At 36.7% G+C, this 22,748-nt stretch overlaps 1 protein-coding gene across 1 annotated transcript in view; it reads left to right on the forward strand.

The window, feature by feature from the left end:
- Window positions 1–1,085: 1,085 nt before the first annotated feature.
- The window catches only part of cntnap5a (contactin associated protein family member 5a), a 78,944-nt gene continuing 57,281 nt past the window's right edge, over window positions 1,086–22,748 (forward strand). The window contains exon 1 of the mRNA XM_082174486.1: window positions 1,086–1,352. Coding sequence (XP_082030612.1) covers window positions 1,271–1,352 — 82 coding nt within the window. The 5' untranslated portion in view covers window positions 1,086–1,270. The remainder of the gene's footprint in view (window positions 1,353–22,748) is intronic.

The raw sequence follows: 22,748 nt of genomic DNA on the forward strand, positions 1-22,748 counted from the left end.
TGTCACCAGCTGTCTAGTAAAGTAAGATGGATGAGATCCAAAAGTGTTTACAACCACCAGCCCAAGAATAAATAAATAAATAAATAAATAAATAAATAAATAAATAAATAAATAAATAAATAAATAAATAAATAAATAAATAAATAAATAAATAAATAAATAGTGCACATGACTAAATGGATAGGCTCACAGGGTGGCAAACACTTTCGAAAATATGTTGAGCATCCATCTTTACTCACAATTTTGAGTGGTCAGTGGCACTGATGGCCAACTTCTTTACTGTATATTGTTAAGTTACATAGACTCTCCTTTCATGAAATTCAGGTTTGACATTCAAACTAATGATGAGTAATTTGGACACTACTAATACTAATAGTCATTAGCATTAATACATTATATTTTCACAAAAATGTCTTGATTTCTTTTTTTATTCTTGTTGCTATAATTACACAGACAACAGAGAAATGGTGGGAAATATTCAGAACTGTATTTAAATTGTTAAAATATCGAGCGCATAGCCTCCGGAAGTTTTTCTCGTGCTTTATAGACCACCTGGAAAAATGTCAACTGTAAAGCAATGGAACACTAACTAGGCTTAATTAACTCACTGGTTGTTGATGTCTATCGGAATCCAACCTGCTGGACAATCTAGCTTAAGCTGGTAGCTTTGTGTTGAAACATCTGGTTTCTAGCTAAAATATTCCAAGTTAGACATTAACTGGTGCTGGTCAACCAACTAATGACCCACTTGCACCAACTAAGTGGATTGGTTATCTTAGACCAGCTAGAAACCAGCTAGCATCTTCCTGAACATCTCCAGCAGGGAAAGCAGCTGCGGAGCTGTCCATGGTGCTGAAAGCGTACCGGCTCACAATTCACTGATGAAATCACTATGCCCTGATGAATATGCCACATACACTTTTCCACATCGTTCGCCTCTATTTCTCCAAAACAAATTTATACGTCATATGGGACTGACTTATGATGCATTTGGAGCTCAACCAGTGTTTGTTTTGGAAAATGAGGGACGCGTGGTAAAAGAGGGAGCGCGATGTGTAAGTGTGTGCGCGTTAGAGGGATGACGATGACGGTGTTTGGGGAGCTGTGGGTGTCTTTAAGAGCTTCTTTCAGCTGCTCACTGGTGTCAGGATAGAGAGGCACGAGCCACTGAAATAAATACTCACGAGAACAGAGAGACACGCATCGTATTGGAAATACGTTTATTTTCATACACATTTAGGATATACTGCCATCGGGAAACCTGGACAAGATGCAGTCGCCAAAGTCACAGGCTTTTGCTGTCAGTTTGACGCTGTTCTCCGTTCTCAGCTCGGCAATGTGCGCCAGTCACTGTAAGTACATGCAGTGCCGTTGAACACTGTATCCCATTAAAAGTTGCTTTGGTTTGTGATTTTTTTTTTTTTTTAATGCGTCTTTATTAGACCCTATGATTTCATACTGATAAATTAATTAAATTATTGAAATAATGCAGGGGATTTAAAGACTATTCCTGCAAATGTGAACTTTTACTTGATCTGGTGAACCTGTAACAATGTTGAATGACTGCATTCGCGTTTCACGATGCGACTTCTCATAAGCATCTGCCAAAAGATAATGGAGCAGGTGTGAGACATTGTGCATTTCAAATGTTATCACGGAAAATGAGGCGTAATAAGCAGTTATTTGCAGGTTATATCATTTCTCGATTAAGTAGGAGATGGGCAATGTTGTAAAATTTTGTTTCAAGGTCTGCAACTCATTGTTTATTTGTGTATTAACTTTTATATGATATTCCCATATGTGTCTGCTACCAAATAAAGTAGTTTAAAAAATCTACTACTTATTACTAAACTGTCTAAATTAATATAAAGTACAGAGACCGCTTAAATGCTGTATATGCAATACCGGATGGGTTGTAACACTAATAAAGCACATTTTACATTTTGTGCATTAATTGATTGTGGCAAGTTCCCCATGCATTACCAGTAAACATTGTATATGAAGCATTTTCATTCACAGCATCTAGGAACAAAATAACAAATTTAAAAATGAGAAAAAAAGCTCTAAAAACAACAGTTCTGGTAATCAGAAATGTAGGAACATATACTGTACCATTTTGTTTTAATTTGTGTGCTTAGTTGAAGTACATTGAAAAGTGTTACAACCCCTCCCATCTGCTCAAACATGATATTTCTAGTTATTCTAGTTATAACATGTATATCAGATTAAACAAGATAACCTTCTGATCCAAATGATTCCAGTCCTGTCATGTAACATCCATTATGCAATGACATCCCAAAATTAAATTATATATACCTAGCGTGAAATTATTATTTCTTACTTCAAAATTATTTTGAAGAGAGTGTCGGTTTTATGATGTGATTTCACTCCGTAGCTCATTTCTAATCAGTTAAATTTATGGTTTTACCTGTTCTTTGCTCTCATCTATGCTATTTCAGTGTTGTAGCTGAGTTATGTGCGCCAAACGGGATGATTTCCAGTGTCATCCCAGCACACTTTATTTTATTTTCATTACTGTGAATGATCGCCATGTGTGTGAAGCTCGATGTGTTTAAAGCGTTCTCACAGTGCCTTCTCAGCAATAAATGCATGAATCAGGAGAGCACATTGTTCCCCTCATGGATCCACCTTTTCCTGTATTATTAAGATGAGAAACACTATGCTACTGGAAGTATCTGTAGATTTCACTACGCAATGATATCTGTCATTTCTATGTATTCAGAGTCCGTTTGCATCATTGCATGATATGTATTCCATAGTCATTCATGGCTCTGCTCAGCATGAGATGTGCTCTGTGGATCTGGATCAGATGAAGTGAATCCTTACTGAGGACATGCAAAAGGATATTCTCATATTTACCACAGGGGTACCAGAATAAAGCTGGAGATCCATCATGCCCTTGTCATCTGTGTCAGGTAACAGAGATAATGGTTGGTTCTGTCTCTCCCAGGAGCCCCTGGCTCGGTTCTCAAAGAGGGATAACAAGGGGATGTCCTTTCAGATCTGGTTTCCCTGGAAGAACAACTACATCCCTTTTACTGTGACCACTGGGACAGTGGATGGTCTCAACATGACACAAGATAAAAGCCTTGTTTCACCTGGCTAGGGCAAACTGAGGCAAGACCAAGAGGCTCAGTGTTTTCTGACATTGTCTTTGGACATGATTGTAGTAAAAATATCCAGCTTTTTTTTTTTTTTTTTACCTCAATAAATGAATAGAAGTAGAGATAATGCAGAATAGTTGATCTAAGTCACTGATAATTGTTGCAAAGCATGAGTGTGAGATTTGCAAACATGTTTTAAACAGCATCTCTAGAACATACTGTGCTGCCATATATTCACTATTACTCCATTAAGAAATAATGGTGCCTTTTTCTTTTTGCATTATATTAACCATTCTTGGTTCCACAAAGAAAGGTCCATATTTCTTTATTATTAGTATGGCAAACATTTTCTAATCTATGGAACATTTTTCTATTACAAAGAACTTTTGTGCAATGTGAAGGTTCTTTACACTCTTAAAATAACAGATCCATTTTGGGTTTCCCAAAGAACCTTCCAGTAAGCATTTCTTAAAAAACTGCTTTTCTTGTGTGAAGAACTTTTTAATAATCCAAGGAACTATTTATTTATTTAACTGTTTAACTGATTTATTTTTAATGGAGAATTCTGGGTTAAATAGTATTAGACCCATACTATTTCTTTAAAGTTGCGATGAAATGGACGGAGTGACAGATGTTTTTTTGCATATTGTGATGCACATCAGAACGTCAATGAAACGCATTATCAAAATTGAAGAAAAACAACAACAAAAAACAACTGGAGACCTGGATGTATTCAGGTCTAATCAATGGAGGCAGATCTGAGAGCTTGCAGTCGATTTTAAGCATGGATGGCAGGTCTCTGCAACAAAAGTAGCCCAACAATAGCTCAATGCGATTTTCTCCATCAGGCGACAAAATTCTCCACTGAATTTGTACGTCTGGGGAGTGTTTTGGGTGTGTTGGAGCGCCGAAATAGTACTTAAATAATATTGAAATAGTACAGGTGGAAATCAACCTGCAGATTTTTTTTTTTATCCGCAGCAACAACTTAAAAGTAGCCCAATTCCTCGGGAAAACCGCGGACTTGGCAACATTGATTGTAAAAAAAGGTTGGGATTAAGAAGACTCAATGATTGGAGAAGTTTGACATATGTCACCAGAGAGAAGTCTGTCGTTTGACCAGAAGAACAAGTTATGACATTCTGATCAAAAATCATGCATGAATAAATTGTTCACAATAAGATTAATGGCATACAGTACATTTAGAAAACAGTTGAATTTTCATGTAATTCCGACTTTAAGAGCGCTTGCTGTTGTTGTTAGAACAAGACTGTGAATAAATCATGCAGTGTTGTCAATCAACCCATCTATAACTGACAGAAGCTAAAAGTTGTCTAAATTCTCTCTTTGAAGTTTGACTCCAAGTTTGAAGAGCAAAATGTGTGCATTGACCCAAACAGGACATAGATATTTATTCAGCTTGAACGCATGTCAGAGTGCTGTTGTGGTGCAGGCGGATTGATTTAACATTCTAAATACAACTCCCCTCTCAGTGGGGGAGAGCCGAGTCTTGTCGGGCATTAGCATGATAGAGTCGTTTATTTCAACTTTCTTATGAGGTCAAACGCGGGAGGCTTTTTAAAGGGAGCTCTCCTGTGGAGCTGACCAGATTCCCTGTGGGCTTTGTAGGGGAGGGAATCTTTAGAGGATTTTCCTCCCCGTTTCCTGTATAATAGTTTGGCACTATGGGGTTAGCGTAAATGAGAAAGGACCTGTTCAGATTTTCTTTGAAATTTTGATGCACAACTAACTTGCTTCTGTTTTAACTGATGTAAAAAGATAATAAATTGCACTGACTCATCTTGGAAAGTCATACAAGAGACAATGGAGAGAATGTCATTAAGATTATAGCACATAAATCACCTTGAAAGGGTAGAGGCGGCAAAGAGCATTGACAGTGTTGTCCATATTGTAAACTTGACTTCATTCTCCATGCTGATTTATGCTGTGTGGGCATCAGAGCATGAAAATATTGATTAATCAAGGCTTTATTCAGTCTAAATCACTGCATCCCCTGCTTCACATCTGTAAAAGGAGATACACGTACCAGAATGAGACAGATATTGCTGAATTTATGATGCTGACAAACTAGTTATGACATTTTTTTTTTTTTTTTGGTACTGCAGGTTAGTGGATAGTCAGCAGATATATTCTGCTAACAATCTTATAAAGATACATTTTTAATTAACCCGTGCTTGTCCTGAAACGCTGACATTGACACACATGTGCTCTGTCTGCAATTATTGTAGCTTAGTAGTTTTTCAGTTCCTACATCATAGAGTGGATAGTTGTAGACTGCCTTACTGTGGATCATGCATCTATAATCTATCTATGATCTGAGATATAGCTATACCCAGTGGGGCTGTGACCTCTTAGGAGGATTGTGGTCAACATATTAATCATTCAGCCAGCTAAATAAGAGTCGTTGTAAAGGCTGTCTGAATCACTCATTTGTTATGATTAGATGAACAAAATTTTTTGGATCATGAATCTTTTAAGTCATTGTGGCTTTTTGGTACAAGAATGAATTGCTCTTGCAGATATTACAGATCATTTACAGTTACTAGCACACATATGGCTCTCCTTTTGTTCTCTGTGTGATAATCCATCACGCTGTTCCTATAACTTTCTTCCCTCAGTGTAAATGCACAAAAAATATATAACGGATAGTTTCCCAGGAGTTCGACCAGAGCCTGTTCTCTTGTTCTTTTTAGAGTATGGCAAAATATTTCTCTTGAAATGTTTACAGTATTGGCATGTGTAAAATTTCTTCTGTGAAAGTTAATCAATATATTTAAAGAAATGTAAATCCAAGGTATAATAGAAAAAGAGGTTCAAATGTTATTTTGTATTTTTATTCTTCTGTTTGGTTCTGTACATTTAATTAAACTGAATTAACTGGCACAATGCAGTGCAAAATATTACTTAAATGTAAAGCTTGAAATAGCTACTTTAATACGAAAGAAACTCTTTTAGAGCGATGCTTTGAAAACTGTCTGAATTGTCCGTTTGAGATGAGCACAAACAAGGAACTAGAACATGACTGTGGCCTCTCATTATATCTTGTTTGCCTTCATCTGATATCTTTTGATGATAGAATCTGGAAAATAATCAGTCCTAAATGAATGAGGCTTTTGCACTCAGGCTTTACGAGAGCTATTGGCAGGATGGCACTGTTGCTGGTCTAGTTTCATTTATTTGAAGATCATTGATGAGAAATGCACATTAAATGGTGGTTTGCAATGCTTTACATCTTGCGTTCTCTATTCTTTCATCCATTATTTGTCTCTAGTGAGCTCCCGGTATTAATCTATCTCAAATCTTCATACAGTCAGCACTCCGGTAAATGTTGTTGAATATCAGCCATGATAACGCATGCAATCAACCTTCCTTCAAGTGCATTCAGTATCCCTCTCCAATTAAAACATGATTCACATGCAGATTAGACATGTAGACATGAATATGTAACTTGTCAGAGTAACGTTAGATACTGTTTCATTTGCCTTTTGATTACAGTGCCTCGGTGTGTTTGCAGTGCTAAGATGTTCACAGGAATAATAGAACAGAAATGTAACATTACAACAATAGCTCCATCTGAATGTTAATCCTAAAGCTTTCCTCTGAACATTTTAAAATCCCCAACATTTGGCTATATTTTTCCCCAATCACATACCTTGAGATACCAGCTTTAAAAAGTACTGTTTTTATCTTTAAACTTAAATTGGGTTTAATTGTGATACAGCTACATTTATGTATTTATCCAAATCGGCTTACATTCAAGGACTATATTTTTTTTTTCTCAGTTCATGCATTCTTTGGGAATCAAATCCATGACCTGCTTTCTGTTTTTTTTTTCTCTTTATTTTAAAATGCAATTTATTCCTGTGAATTTTCAGCATCATTACTGCAGTCTTCAGTGTCACATGATCCTCAGAAATCATTCTAATATGCTAATTTGATGCTTAAGAAACATTTCTCATTATCAGTGCTGAAAACAGCGATAATACAATATTTTTTACATGATACATTGACAATACAATATTTTTTTGTAACATTATAAGTGAATTTACTGTAACTTTTAATCAATTTAATGCATCCTTGCGGAATAGAAGCATTTTTTCTTTAAAACAATCTTACTGACCCCAGATGTTTAAACAGTATGTAATTATTTGTATATAACTATATTCACTTTTAAGTGATTGTATTAAGTGATTGTATTGAAGTGTGGTATGAATAAGTGTGTTGCAACTCATTGTGGGCGTTTGAAGAGAGTCAGATACTGTTGTTTTAAACAGTATGCTTATGCAATGTCAAAAGTATTTAGCATATGCCACTTCAGTGCTTCTCTCTCTCTCTCTCTCTCTCTCTCTCTCTCTCTCTCTCTCTCTCTCTCTCTCTCTCTCTCCCCCCAAACGCCCAGTGGAATGATTTTTTCAAAAGACGTTTCACTCCATTTGTGAAGCTGAAGAACCTGATGAGAGTTTAAAAAAAAAAAATTCACGAAGGGAAACACCACATCAAAGAACATTCTTCCCAGTGTTAAGATTACCAAAACATGCTTTGAAACTTTTTTTTTTTAAGAAGAGCGTATCGTGTCCCATTCCAAATTATTTAACCTCTCCCTGTTAAAACCTTATTTCGTTCTAGAATCCAAAGTATGTCACACTGAAGTCCTTAAACTGTGATGTGGTAACACGGTCATGTTCTATACAGGTATAACACAGAGATTGAAAGAAAGAAGACAACTTCTTCCCCCCCACCCCCCACCCCATTATGAACTAAATGCTAGCCAATCTTGTGACATTTCCATGAGCCAGCTGGGGGGCAAAGCATGTGCCCCACCATCTGGGCTGATGGGATGGAAGCGGACACATGTGATATTCACCAGAAGCTCACAGGACAGTAACCTCAGGCATTCCCTCACTCTGTCCAGCATACAGGTTAACAATGATCTAGCACTGCATGACGTCAAGACTCCCAATTTCTGACTAGGAATCAATAGCAGAAGAGGATTTAAGTCACTTAGCCAATGTGTGGCACCGTCTAAATAACCTTTGACTGAATTTGATATGTCTTTTAACTACTTTCTCCACATGTGTTCAATCTGGTATTGTGTGCCAAGGGCAAGGGGACATTTTTACTACCCATCATTCTTACAAAATATCATAGATATACAATCATGATCTGTGGTCTGGTGGTCCATGTCTTTTCTTCATGCTCCTCTGTATCTTTATTTTCTTCCTTGTGCTATGATGCTTGATGTTGCCTTCTAGCTGTTATTTTCATTCCTATAGGTTTTCATGCTCAGTGTTTATTGGAGAAAAGGCTGATCTTGCCATAAAAAGGTCTGTGCTTCATAATAGAAGACTGGATTGCATTCTGCCATGTACCCTTGAGCTACTTGATCTTCCTGTGTTGCAAGCCTCCTCAATTCATTCATTTCTCTTCAGAGCTTCTATAGAAGCATGTCAGTATACTCATTTAATCTCATATACCAAAACCATCAGCTCTGTTTAAAAAACCCCATCTTTTAACATCCAGTTCTGCATTATAGCAAAGTTATAATTTCTAATCATCTTTTCTCTTTTAGATTTCAAACACAACACACCTACCTGAGGCATTTGATTTTATTCTGGCACAGACAGAGACGTGAGGCAGAAATGTTTTTGCTGGGAGACAGAAAGCAATTTGTTGGCATTATTAAGTCGGATCTCTTTGTAGAGCAATGTTTGTTTTGGTGAAGTGCAGACTGCCTAATTAGGGACCGAGTGATGCCAATCTCCCGTACAGCTCCATGCATGCAGAGGCCACCGAATAACAGCTGTTCAAAAGCTATTAGGAGGAAATGCTGACCAATAATGCTGAAAAATGATAGCTGGCAGAGTAGCCAAAACGAAACTCATCTCACAGGCGTGGAAAGTGGGAAAATGACAATAGACATTCATCATAATCAATTCACGTTACAAAAATATCATGCTTTAATTCGTTTAGCAATGTACTGCAGTATGTTCAGCGATAACAAAAAATATGGGCAGGTGAGGGTCTAATTGAAGACATTTCATTTAGTAATGAATTGTTCTGAAATTAAGGCCAGGCATATTCAGTCGTCATGCCCATTCAAATCAAGGGAATCAAGGTTTCGAATGCAACTTCCAAAAGACCAAAAATAATTTTTTTTTTTTTTTTTTTTTGATAATTAAGTTCCACGAGTACTGACAAAATTCATTGTGGCCCAAAGTTGTCACCTTTTGGAGAATGTTTTGACGCCAAAAATGACATTTAACCTATGTGTATCTTGCAGGATGAGTTTTGCATGCAGGTGGTTGGGAGAATCCATCCAAAAATTTTACAAAATATGAATTTGTCAACACAACACAACCAAAGAGTTTTAGCATTTAATGAGATATGTATTTTATATCCATTTAATTTGTGCTATATATCCATATCCAGGTGCAGCGCGTTAAGGACTAGAGAAAGACCTTTGATTCACAATATGCATTTCCAAACGCAGACATAAGGTGCAGTTTAGCCTTGCGGTGTCAAGCTACACGTTGTTATATATATATATACACGCTATGTGTTGGAGACTGAATCGATGCAGCACTTATAATATTTGTAACATGATGTAATAGCAACAGTAAAGGTGTTAATAATCTATGTTCTTCAGGCTTCGGTTCATAATTCAATATATAACTCTCTGAAAACATTGCAGAAATGATTACAGTGAAAACTTAGTGTATAAAATAACAAGTTATTTTTAATTTGGGGGGGGGTTCTGTTTTGTTTTTTTCTTCTTTTTTCTATGCAACACAGAGTTAGCAAAAAGCCAAATCTGCTGTTTTCCATAGATGAAAATCGAGGTCGATCACTGGCAGGCGAGTTTAGTTTGTTATCAAAATTGGTCACACTTTAGTTTGAGGAAAACAGATTCACTATTAACTATGGCTTTTGCCTCAATAAACACCTAATTTACTGCTTATTAATAGTTTGTAAGGTAATTGTTGTAGTGGTTAAGTTTAGGTATTGGGTAGGATTAAGGGATGTAGAATATGGTCATGCAGAATAAGGCATTAATATGTGCTTTATAAGTACTAATATACAGCCAATATGCTAGTGAAATGCAAGCTAATAAGCAACTAGTTAATAGTGAGAATTGGTCCCCAAATGTGTTACCTAAAAATTGACTATATTATATCAGGATTTGTACCCAACCCCCATGCACACTATAATATTACACTACTAGACTCTGATGTCTTTTAGGAAGATGTGTCAGAACTGTCACAAAAAAAAAAAAAAAAAAAAAAAAAAAAAAGTGCATGAAGCTCCTGGGCATATTCCAGAAAACCATTAGATGAAAAATTGCACTAAAGATGTTAAAAAAGCTTTTTGCAATATATTGTATTGCACTTAGGGGTTCCTCTTGTGTAAAATACTGGGTCTTGTCTGGCTGCCTTTAATTATGAGCAATGGTGCACTCAGGGTGTAACATGCTGTTTTACATCCTTAGCTTGAGTCTCATCAACAGCTTGGGTGATGTTAAAAATTAACTTGGCTAGGTTTCCTGCTGGGTGACCTTCTCTCGATCAGTTTAGCAGTTGTCTTGGCAATAAGGTCCCTATAGTTTTCTGGCAAATATGCACATAATTAGCATGAACCTCTTTTATTTTAAGTGAAGGCAGCAGTATTGTCACTATCAAGGTTTTTCACATAATAAGCAATGCATTTTCTTTGCAGCTGTGTATTAAAGGGATGATTAAAGGAGATATAGAAAAAAATCTGCAGAACATATATGGATAGTAGTTATCATTGACTTTGAAAGAAGGGTTAATGTTTCATAGGCCTGGCTACAATTTCTACTTAAAGTCATTGGAGAGAATAACGTATCAAGGCATTGAGTAATGTTCCTATTAGGCTTCATGATGCATGTCTGTCACAAAAAAGTATTCCTGCCCAATCTGCATGGGAAGGTCAAGTTCTCATATGGTTTGTCCATGGAACAGTATTCTCTTGCTTACTGCTGGGCCAGCAAATCCCTGGGTTGGTGTGCATGCAGAGCAACTGCTTTAGGACATAACTCACGTTTTCAAAAAGAGACCACACACACCACTAACGGCAGTCCCCACACTACTGCTGACAAGAAAAAGGGAAGAAAAAACAGTTTGGACCTTTTTTTCAGATGGGCGATGCTGTTCTGTTTCTGGCACAAGCTTGCACAAGCTGTTACTGGAATAAGACAATGTATGTTACTGGCACAGGCTGGTTACGCTGGCTATTGTTGCAGGTAGACCATTTCAACCTGTGTAGACATGCCAAAACCAGCATTAATGTTGCCAAAACATAAGGCCATCTCAAGGCCTTTTCACTCCCAGACAGAGAGAACCGAAAGACTGTTTTCATCCAATTAAAAAAAAACCTGACTGACCAATTGTCAGGGTTGGTTGCAGCAGAGATGAAACAGGATCTAAGTGCAGCAGTCTTTATTTAGAAATAAACTCAACTTCACAAAACAGAATCTCAGGACGAGGAACAGAACAACCAACATAAACCAACGTAGAACTGACAACTGAACTGAACCAAACACAGATGACAGGAATACAGACACACACAGGGAAACATGAACTGAACACATGCAGTGAAAACTAATCTAGAAACAGACATGAACAGAACAGATCAAAAACAAACTGTAAATTTGAACAAACTGTGACACCAATGAGATATAAGCTTTTGGCCACATTTCCCAAGCCACTGTGGCTGCACAATTCACCTCACTGGTGACACTAAAGCTATTTTGCCGACACCAGCAATGCAGTCCCTTCCCTGGACACTGGTAATAATAAATGCGCATATAAAATGTGCATAAAGATATTCCTGCAATGGTGCTCTTTTACTTGTATGATGCAATATATATATATATATATATATATATATATATATATATATATATATATATATATATATATATTGTGTATATTGTATATATACATGTGTGTGTTTGTATGTATATGAAAAGTTCAGATGCAAAAGCCTCTAAGTGCCATCTGAAATTTTCTTCTAGAATGATCATTTTTATCAAGCTCGTATATTTAAGTTCAGTAATTTCACTTAAATGGGAATGAAAATTACCTATTAATTGTCATTTAAGTGAAATTACTGAACTTAAATATACGAGCTTGATAAAAATTATCATTCTAGAAGAAAATTTCAGATGGCACTTAGAGGCTTTTGCATCTGAACTTTTCATATATATATACACACACACACACACACACACACACACACACACACACACACACACACACACACACACACACACACACACACACACACATACACACACACACACACACACACACACACACACACACACACACACACACACACATCTTTTGTTTAACCTGCGTTTCAGTGCTGAGACTGTGGGAAAAAAACACTGAGCTCAGATAGTTTGTCAGTATGGCTTTTCCTTTCTCTAATCAGCTCAACTGCCAGCAGTGTAAGTCTCAGTTGTACGCTAGAACTAAACAAGAATTTATTTTTTTTACTGAATACTGTCTCACTTTATTTTGTTAAGCCTTACCATTGAGTGTTGACCTTTTGGCTACATTGAATGCTTACAAAGGTCAAAAGATTGTTACAGTTTGACGGAGTCAAGACACTTTATGACATGCTGGCGAACACAAGTGTCCTCGTTAATCTGCTGACAATTGTGAATTATAATTAATGCAGCCAGCATCTGTTTGGGCTGCAGTCTGTGACAGTGGGAGTCAATGATGTTAAAGATGGATGGCTCGCTCTAGATGGATGCGGATAGAATCAGATTTAGTGGGCTTTCATTTCCCAGCAAGTGTGGGAGTGAGAAAGCATCTTATGCTTATCATTGAGAGCAGTATAATACAATTACATTGATACTAAATACATATTATCACAAAGGGACTGTTTTTGACAATTCATCCTTTGCTAAAACAAACACACTGATTGTAGAACAAAAACAAATGCCACTTGAGTTTAATGAAAATGGTCATCCTGTGGTGATTAGAAGAGAAATGATGAGAAATGAGAGCAGAGTTCCCTGAATTACCAGCTAACATGTAAATGAAGACCAGATCTAAGCACAAGTACTAGCTGAAAGGGACTGATTTGAATTACAGAGAGTGTAATTCACACATGAATTTACAATGTTTACATAAAAATTGGAAGTTGATGTGTTTTTCTCTGGTTTTAATGTCAAAACACAAACACACATGGATTCAAGACATGGAGATACTGAATAAACCATCAGCAAGCTGTTAAAGGTGTGCACATGTGGAGTGCAATTGAAGTAATATGGAAAATTCTTGGAGTGAAACATGTTCAGCACACAGATTTCATTCTGCACGTAAACACCTTTATTGCTGTGTAAACACCTTTATTGTCAGATGTTGTTCTCTTTTTCTTTTTTTTCTTTCTTTTTTTATGTGCGCATGTCTGTTTGCATTTAGAAGTCAAAACCTTAGAGAAATCTGCCTATTTCCAACAACAACAAAAAAAACAAAGCTTCCACCAAGCTGCGGCGTAGTGCTCCCCTCTCAGTCTTTCTATTGAACCAGTTTGTTTGTGAGGTTTTTTCAAATGACCAGATACACAAAAATAATTCAACTGATTTGACTCACTGTACTATCTTTAAAGTTTGACTGTGTAAATTGGGGTATTTTGTTTTATTTAGAAATGTGTCCCTTTTTGATATAAAAAAAACCCCAGCAAAAATACAGCTTTGATTAATTAATAAATTACACTACTGTTCAAAACCAAAATTAATGCTTTTATTCAGCAAATACACATTAAACTGAACAAAAGTGACAGTAAAGAGAGTTACTGTAGAATTTGACAAAAATGTTAGTAAGTAATATAATCTAGATTACTAATTTTAGGTAATGTATTCTGACTACTTTTTGATTCCCACTGAGCAAAGGTACGTCCAAAAGTCGACGTCTTTGTCACATGTTGAAAAGATGTCCATGAAGAGCCAGAATGAACGTTTTTTATTACGTCTTTTATATGACGTCTTCTGAACGTCCGATATTAACATCCATATGACCTTTGTACAATATTAAAAACTAGTTCAAATGTGGACTTTGTTGACATATTTTGGCTCTTCGGGGGACGTCTTTTCAATGTGTGACAAAGACGTCGAAAAGACATCTTTTGTACGTACCTTTGCTCAGTGGGTTACTTTTTAGATTACTTTTGACAACTCGTCTATCTATCACATAGATTTGAATAGGATTTTCTTGTACCATATTGATATAAAAAATAAAAATAAAAAATAAAATAAAAAGAGAAATAAAATACAGATATATACTTAACATGCCTACGACTTTTGCAGAGTATATCACACTCTTTGTTTTCAACAACATGAAGTGCATTAAATATAAGGCCGCGTCAGCGTTACATAGACTGGCGTTCGTGATGGTACTGCAGGGGCTCGTGAGTTTAATGAGAAGCAAATAAGTAATTAAATCATAAAATAAAATAATAATTTTAAAATAAAAACAATCAAAATAAAACATTTAATAAAAAAATATAGTTTCTGTTTCTGATTTCAAATGCTTAAAGTGTAGTGGTATAATATGAATTGCATTTCTCACAGCTAATGAGACTGTATGGTGTAGATAGAAATTAGAGGAATAGAGATTGTTGTCAGGAAGAATGAAAAGGTTAAATCATAAAGGGCTTGAATTATGCCATTAGAGCGTGTGACAGTGTCATCGGCATAATCCCTAAGGAGTTCTGATGTATTACGGCTATGTAATGGCCGAATAAGACACTCACTCAGATGTATGAAAACAGCTTGATCCTCTTCATTTGGCTGTTAAATCAGTATTACAGACATCTGTTTCACATACATGATATGAGTGCAGTAAAGCCAGGTCACACAGAGGGGTTTTACCGCAATGAAATGATATTTTACCTCATCTGCACTCAATCCTTTTTTTTCTCCATCGAGCTGAAAACATTGTTCAGCTCCCTCTAGCCTGTCGTGGACACTATTTGAAACCGAATGGATTCGCTAAATGAACACAACTCTCGACCCACAGATGGCTGGAATGCAGTGATTATTGTAATCGCTTGGCGGACAGTCTTCACTGTGTCCTCGCTTGCTCTACGGCAGATTAGAGTGTCTTGCTGTGCACTGGCGTGGAGACGTGGAACAATGGGGAGAGAGTTGGAGTCCAGGCAGATCTGCTCCCCTGCCTTATCCCGGATCAGCGGCCTGTGAGTGCTGACACACTCAGATCGTTGTACTCATAATCTGCCACTCCACGCTGGAGGCACAGTAATCCTAAACGCTGCTCAACGAGCACACAGGGAGAGCCGGGGCCGCCATAGGCTTTCTCGAAAAGGTTCTTGTCATCGCACTTAGTAGCCTAGCCTACTATACGTGATGTCTTGTAACTTGTACGTTTTTATTCCTTTCATCAAAAGGTGCATATTTGTTCAATAATTTGCACTACATGCCATCTATCAATGAGGATCAACATGATGACTGTTTCTGACTTTTATGGACATTACTTTACATTTCATTCCCTTACTTGGGAATTAATTATTGCTATTATTATTTACACAAATCCTCACAACTTTATACATGCTTGGGCAAAAATAAATAAATAGAACAGCCTTATTTATACAAATGCAGAAGTATATTATTCATATAATAAATCCACAATTAATTAATATAACTTTATTAATTAAATACAATAATAATAACTTGTATCCACATCCTATTAAATTTGCATAGCAGCAGTTGCAGTAAATTTGCATTGATGAATAGACAAAATCTAAATATGCCAAGGCTAATTAGCCTTGTGCATATGGTTGTATAATATCATATATCCGTACTTTCTGTTAGAGGTAGCTACTTTTTCAAAAGGGTACCTTTAGTTTAACTATATGCAAATTATATGAATCTTATAAAAACAGTTTAGAATAGCTTAATTAGTCCAGTGTTATTTTAGTATTATTTATTTATATATACTGTAGGCTATTATACATTTTAGTAATATTTTATTTATGTTGCTATTTATATTTATGTTTTTTATTTGAGAATGTTTCTGGATGTCATGACGTTTTTTCACTAACTTCTCTGAAGTCTATCTTCATAGAAAACATATACATTATACACTAATTTTAATTTGAGACTCATATTGTTCACTTTGCTTGACACAAAATTCAAGAAATTAGCCAGATTGTGTGACATTGCAAAACTACAAGATATTTTACACCATCTATTTTATGTTTCAGACAGCAAGAAAACTCAACATCAAATATCTTCATAATCTCTAAGATATTATGAGAAATGATCCATAAGACACAGTTACATACCATGTCCGGGTTGCAAATTGTGCATACACCAAAATTCTTTTTATGAATATGGCCCATTTTGAAGTGTTTGAATCCAAACAAACAATATTCGTAGATTCTCCTCTATTATTGTCCTCTACTCTACCGCAGAATTGGGTCTGGCTGCAGACTTGTACTTGCACTCTCAGACTTGCACTCTCAGACTACATATGTAACATGTACTTACCATAGCAATAACAGTAAATTATGCATAATTCCATGCACCTAATCCTACCCTAACCAAATCCTACCCTAACCCTATAGCTGGTTACGTCACTTGCAGAGGAAGCGCAGGTGACTGCAAGTCTGCAGCCAGATGCTATTGGGGCACCGGGAACAATTTATTCTAATAAAAATAAGTTAATATCGCCAAAATGTCTAAAAAACAGTAAAGCATTTTTTCATTTTCCATATTCACGAATAAAGCTGATGGTGTTTCTGATGAAAAGCGATCCTGAAGATCAATTAGTACCCCCAGGGGCCCTCCAAAGGGGCCCTCCACAACCACACCCTCCAAAGAAGGCGATAAGTGCAGGCAGCTGACCTTCGAACCACCAGACACACTCCACACATGCAAACACACAACACACACACACACACACACACACACACACACACACACACACACACACACACACACACACACACACACACACACACACACACACACACACACACACACACACACACACACACACACACACACACAGACAAACAATACTAAGGCCCACCAGGTGTGTACAACATGTACAATGTACAACATTACCTTGTTCTGTTTTTCTGATGATGACCGGTCTCATCTCTGTCTTTTTCTACAACAACTTCGCTAAAGCTAGCTACCGTTAGCTGAAGCTGAGCTTAGCCGGTAGGGGGCAGCGATTCTTCCAAGCTAATGGTGGTTATCCTCCTTGACATCCTCCTCTTCATCATTCTTAGATGTTTTAAAAAAGCTATTTATTCGACATTTTTAATAGCAGCCGCTTCTTTCTCTTCCTTTTCCTTCTTTTTTTTTTTTTTCTCTTGGTAGTCCCGCTGGGCTTTTGGTTGCTGTCCATTTTTTGCAAACACCAACTTTCCGATAATTTCCCCACACTTACTCGCTGATACAACCCAATCTGACCGTGAATCTGTTACAAATTAATTCCACTCTTTTAATCTTAACTCGTTCTTAAAAAACTGATCTTGAATCAGTACGATGTAAACAACCTGCTCTATGCCCGCCCACCTTTATCATTAGCCAATCTACACAGTGCATGCGGCCTGCTTCCAATCATCATCTGTCCAGCCATCCAACTGACATATAAAACTTTTTTAATTCTGATTGGATAATTGTCAAGATCGAGGCCAAGCCTTGTGTATACTATTTTTATGTAGCAAAAAAATAAATAAAAATAAAATAATTCCCATCACATCTCTGCGCAAGGGCCCCTAGGCACGTGCCCAGATTGCCCGGATGGTAGATCGGGGCCAGCTGAAGATGTAACTACTTATAATCAGGATAGCAGGAGACACGAGCAAGGGGGCAGTCAGGATAAGAAATTGATGGAATGGAAGAAGCAACAACGTCAAAGGTGAGAGAGATTATCACTGATCAACTGAATAGTATTTGGTCTCAACAGACTGGTCAGACAGGTCAGTTTAGCTCAAAAGAAATTATTAATTAATTTATAGGAAATCTTGAAAGAATCACTTATACGGCCGAGCAATTGACTCGTCCAGCATTCATTTGAACAGACCGTAAATCAGCTCTGCAGCGGATATAAATATCCAAACTAGTGAAAGCACTCTTTATTAGCAATGTAACTTAGATCAGCAGTTTAAGACATTAAATTCATAAGCACAAAACACAAGAACACTTATTTTTTAAATACAAACAAGACTTTATTGATTATTCCAACACATAAAAACGATCTAACGTTGACAACGTTCTTCCTTTAGCTGGGCTCATCTCTTTGAAGCTTGCATGGCTGTAAAGTTCTTAGCTGGGGGGTTTTGTTGGTTGGCGTAGACTGGCTGGAGCCTGGATTTTATGGTTCTGGATTGATGATTTGGGGTCTGAGGGGTTGAGTTTTGTGTGAAATTATGCTTGAACAAATCATTTGGAAGATTAATTTGTGTTTGGTTTGCCCACAAACCCTACAGTAGCTATATGTAGGTAGGGCTGTGCAGAAACATATGAATGATGCTCTTATAGTTGTGCCATCACCATTTAGTGACGTTAATGTATGTTCTTGGAAAATTGAATCTGTATTGTCAGTGTCAGTTACAGCGCCTTTAAAAAAAAATTGTGTATTATTATAGTGTACATTTATATGAATTACAAATCGCTGATCTTAAGAGTGCTTTATGACCCACTTATGGCGCTTTTCTACTGTATGGTACAGTTTGGTACGGCTCACTTTTTTGGCGCTTTTCCACTGCATGGTATGGTACTGCATGGTATTCGCTTAAATAGTACCACCTCAGTTGTGGTTCCAAGCGTGATGTACCGATACTAAAATGTGACGTGTAAACACTGCAGATAACTGATTGGTCAGAGAGAATCGTCACTACCAGCGTCATTGGATTTGCGATTTTCAACAGCCACCGCAGTATCATTAGTTCACACGACTTTTTTAACGACCGTCACACATAACTTGAACAAATAAATGGCTGAAGCCAAAGCGAGCCGAGCGGTGCTGTGCCGAGCTGTACCACGCAGTGGAAAAGCGCCATTAAGTATTAACGGGGACCTATTATGCCCCTTTTTACAAGATGTAATGTAAGTCTCTGATGTCCCCAGAATGTGTCTGTGAAGTTTCAGCTCAAAATACCCCACAGAAATTTATTATAGCATGTTCAATTTGCCACTATTTGGGTGTTAGCAAAACATGCCGTTTGTGTGTGCACTTTTAAATGAAAATGAGCTGCTGCTCCCCGCCCCCTTTCCAGGAATAGTCTGAGCCTTTACAGCTCCTGCTTTGGGAATCTCACACAGCAAAAATGCCAGAAATTGTCAGTAGAGGTGTTCAGCCTTATATGTTCAAACCGGAGTTGGACACTAGAGACTCAAGAATAAGTAACTTTTAGAATGCAACAGGGCGTTTCTGAATGGTTAGTTGATGAATTTATGTAGGGGAGCGCGGGGCACAACCTAACACGGGGCTAGTTGTAACACGCTTGTTTTAAATACTTCCGCACATGCTTGGATGACGAAACTTTGTGTATTTACTAGTTGCCATATCAACACTATATAGAAAAAACAATTCCGCCAAAATTTTTTTTTTTTTTGAAGATATCCATAGACATTTATTAAACCATAGCAAAAGTAAATTTCTTACTTAAGTTAATTTTTCATCTCTATTTTTTGTGTTTATTTAAAATAAGACAAATCTGATATTATTTTAATCTCCAAGATGTTATTTAACAGTTGAGATAGTTCTTTAATGCTTCGCTAACTAGCAGAAGACACTAGCAGGGTTTAAATCCCAGTTGTGCAGGCGGGGGCATGTTGTAACACTGCGTTACAATGTGCCCCTATTAGAAATATGCTATTATATTCTATACTTTTATTAATTTTATTGGGAAAACTTGAGAAAAAGGTGAATAAAGACTGAGAGTCAATGTTCAGAAATTACTAATTATTTATTTGTTTTGAACTATGTTGTATAGCTTTGTTTTCATGTGTTCATAGTCAAAACTCAAAAATTTGTTTATATTAAAAATTGCCATTATTTTATATGAAAAAGTTTTTTAATTGTATTTTATTTAGAAAATATTTTAGTTTGTTTTGTATATATTTTTTATTAGATCAGATAACATTTTAAGCTGTCATATGTTATGTTACAATGTGCCCCACACATGTAACAATGTACCCCACCTATGGGGCATGTTGTCACATTTCACTTCCATTCTTTCGGGGTATGTCAAGAAAAAAGTATATACTGTATTAATAAAACAAAACCACATAATTGTACTAGACATGTGGGAAATTAATGTGGGAAAAAATAAATACTCTGAACCATAAGTAGATTTACACAAACTGAGAAAGTCAAAAAGCGTTAAGTTGTGCCCCGCTCTCCCCTAGATGTTGGGGAGTTAACTTGTACAGGTGCTCATGTGGGAACTGTAGTAAGATTCCTACAGAGCCAGAGAATATATACTGCAGCAGGGAGATTGGACAGATATCATTTTGTTTAATTACGGTTATAATTTACATAATCATCTTTAGCCACATTAGCCTTACGGCATGCTAACAAGCACATTTAGAAACATGATTTGGAAACATTCACACAAAGAATTAAGTGCACTACTTACTTGTTCTGGAGATGAAGTTGGTATCGACCCATCTTTTATTAGAATCAACTTTTGTGCAAATCCAGCATTGAACTGACCCTGGTTTGCGAAGCAGTCCGGCGTAAAATGATTTGTACAAACATATAAGACTTAACCTAACTTCTTCGGCACATTTCCTTCAGAAATGCAATTCATCCACTATGTCTTCAGTGGCCAGGGAGTTTATGGATACTCTTATGTTCATTGGTACATCCAAAGTAGAACATTTTGTAATGTTTATGCGGCATCTTAGAAACAGAGGAGTCAATTGGATATGGCAGGGTATGGCGACTGCCATACCTTGTCTGTCTGGTCATGTCAATGCAAGTAATATGTTTTTATTGCAGGATTAACAGTTATAATACTACGTGTACAATGTAATTTGTATTGTTTAATAAAACGGAAAAGTAAGTAAATTAGAGCGATCTGGTTGTTATATTCGTGTCATGTGAGTTTGTCAATGTGTCTATTTATAATGAGATTTTTCAGCGTTGAGCATTGTAGCCAATCACTAAATCACAAAAAAAAAATAATAATTTAATTGCGACACTTTTTAGTTTTTACAAATGAGGACAATCTTTGAAGGATGAACAACAAATGTTTTTGGTCATCACATTAAACATTTTATTTAAATTGAATAATATTCAGACTTTTGAGCTTTGAAATGCTGGAAAAAGTTGTGTGAAGTACTTTAAAGTGGGATTGTCACGTCGAGGGAGTGAGATTGGATGACGTCATCAGAGTCTGCCATACCTTGGATTTTGGTGAATTGGCTCCATCACTGCTTAGGATACATGCAGAACAAGAGATTGTAAGGTCTTCTTAAATAAGAGCTTCTCATTTCCTAACGATTAACGTTTCATGACAGCTTTCAGGAAAGAGATTTTGTTTTCTGCTGTTGTTGGTCTCACTAGGAATCTGCAAAGGTCAAGAGAGCTTGAACATAAGAATATGATACAGAGAAGAGATTCAGACACTGCGGTGACTTCACATATGTATGAAGGTCAAAAGTGGTTAGCGCTTAGCAGGAGGTTAATAGCTAAACATATGTCGTCTAAATTTAAAAGGAGGGGTTATCTGGAGCGTGCAGCATTTGTCTGTGATGCTTTTTGTGATTAAAGTACTTATTCATACTGTATAGTATCTGACCCTGAGAACTTACAACAACTGGTGACTATCATTTCATTAAGTTTATGGCTATCAATTTATGTAAGTGCCCTTCAAAGCCTTTGACTCTCACTTATATTCACATATCACATATTACTCTTTCATATCTTTCTTCCTGCCTCAAGGCCTTTGCTTGCAATGCGAAGTAATTTACATCATTTGGAAGCTGTAATGAAAACCACAGTGAAAGAAGCTGAGCGTCTTTAGCAGACACCCAGGAGAAGGTTCGAGATGGGTTTGTCAATATGCTAATTCGATTTTCAGTCAATTATTAAAAACATGCAGTTGTCTTTACAGTTCAAAATGTGTGGTGTTTAATTGTAGGTTTTTATGTATTTGTGTCTTGAAGCCATTGGAGGTCTCAGTGAGGACAGACACTATAGAGCTGGTAAGTCCCGCCCCTTCCGCTAACCCCACTGGACATCTAGGTTGAAAAATCGGCAATGCAAGTGAATGTGAGAAAATAATAATTTTCTGGTCCCATTTGAATTTTGCCATGAATGTGAACATATGTTGTCTGTGAATTTTTAATATAATTTTTTGTGTAAAGAATGCTACAATTTAGCGGGTAGAAGTTTGATACGAATAGACTTTGTGTGAGAGCACTTTGTGGACTACAACCTAGTTTTTACATCAGACGGGAATCTGAAGAAAGAACAGCCCATTTGGTTTGAATGGTGACATTTGGGTACAAAACACACAGGCATCTCGATCTGTCTCCATAGATTATCGCATTAGCACCGTGATTTGACAAGTGGAGGGAAA

Source organism: Leuciscus leuciscus (assembly GCF_965113295.1).
Source record: "Leuciscus leuciscus genome assembly, chromosome: 7".
In the NCBI taxonomy this organism is placed as follows: Eukaryota; Metazoa; Chordata; class Actinopteri; order Cypriniformes; family Leuciscidae; genus Leuciscus; species Leuciscus leuciscus.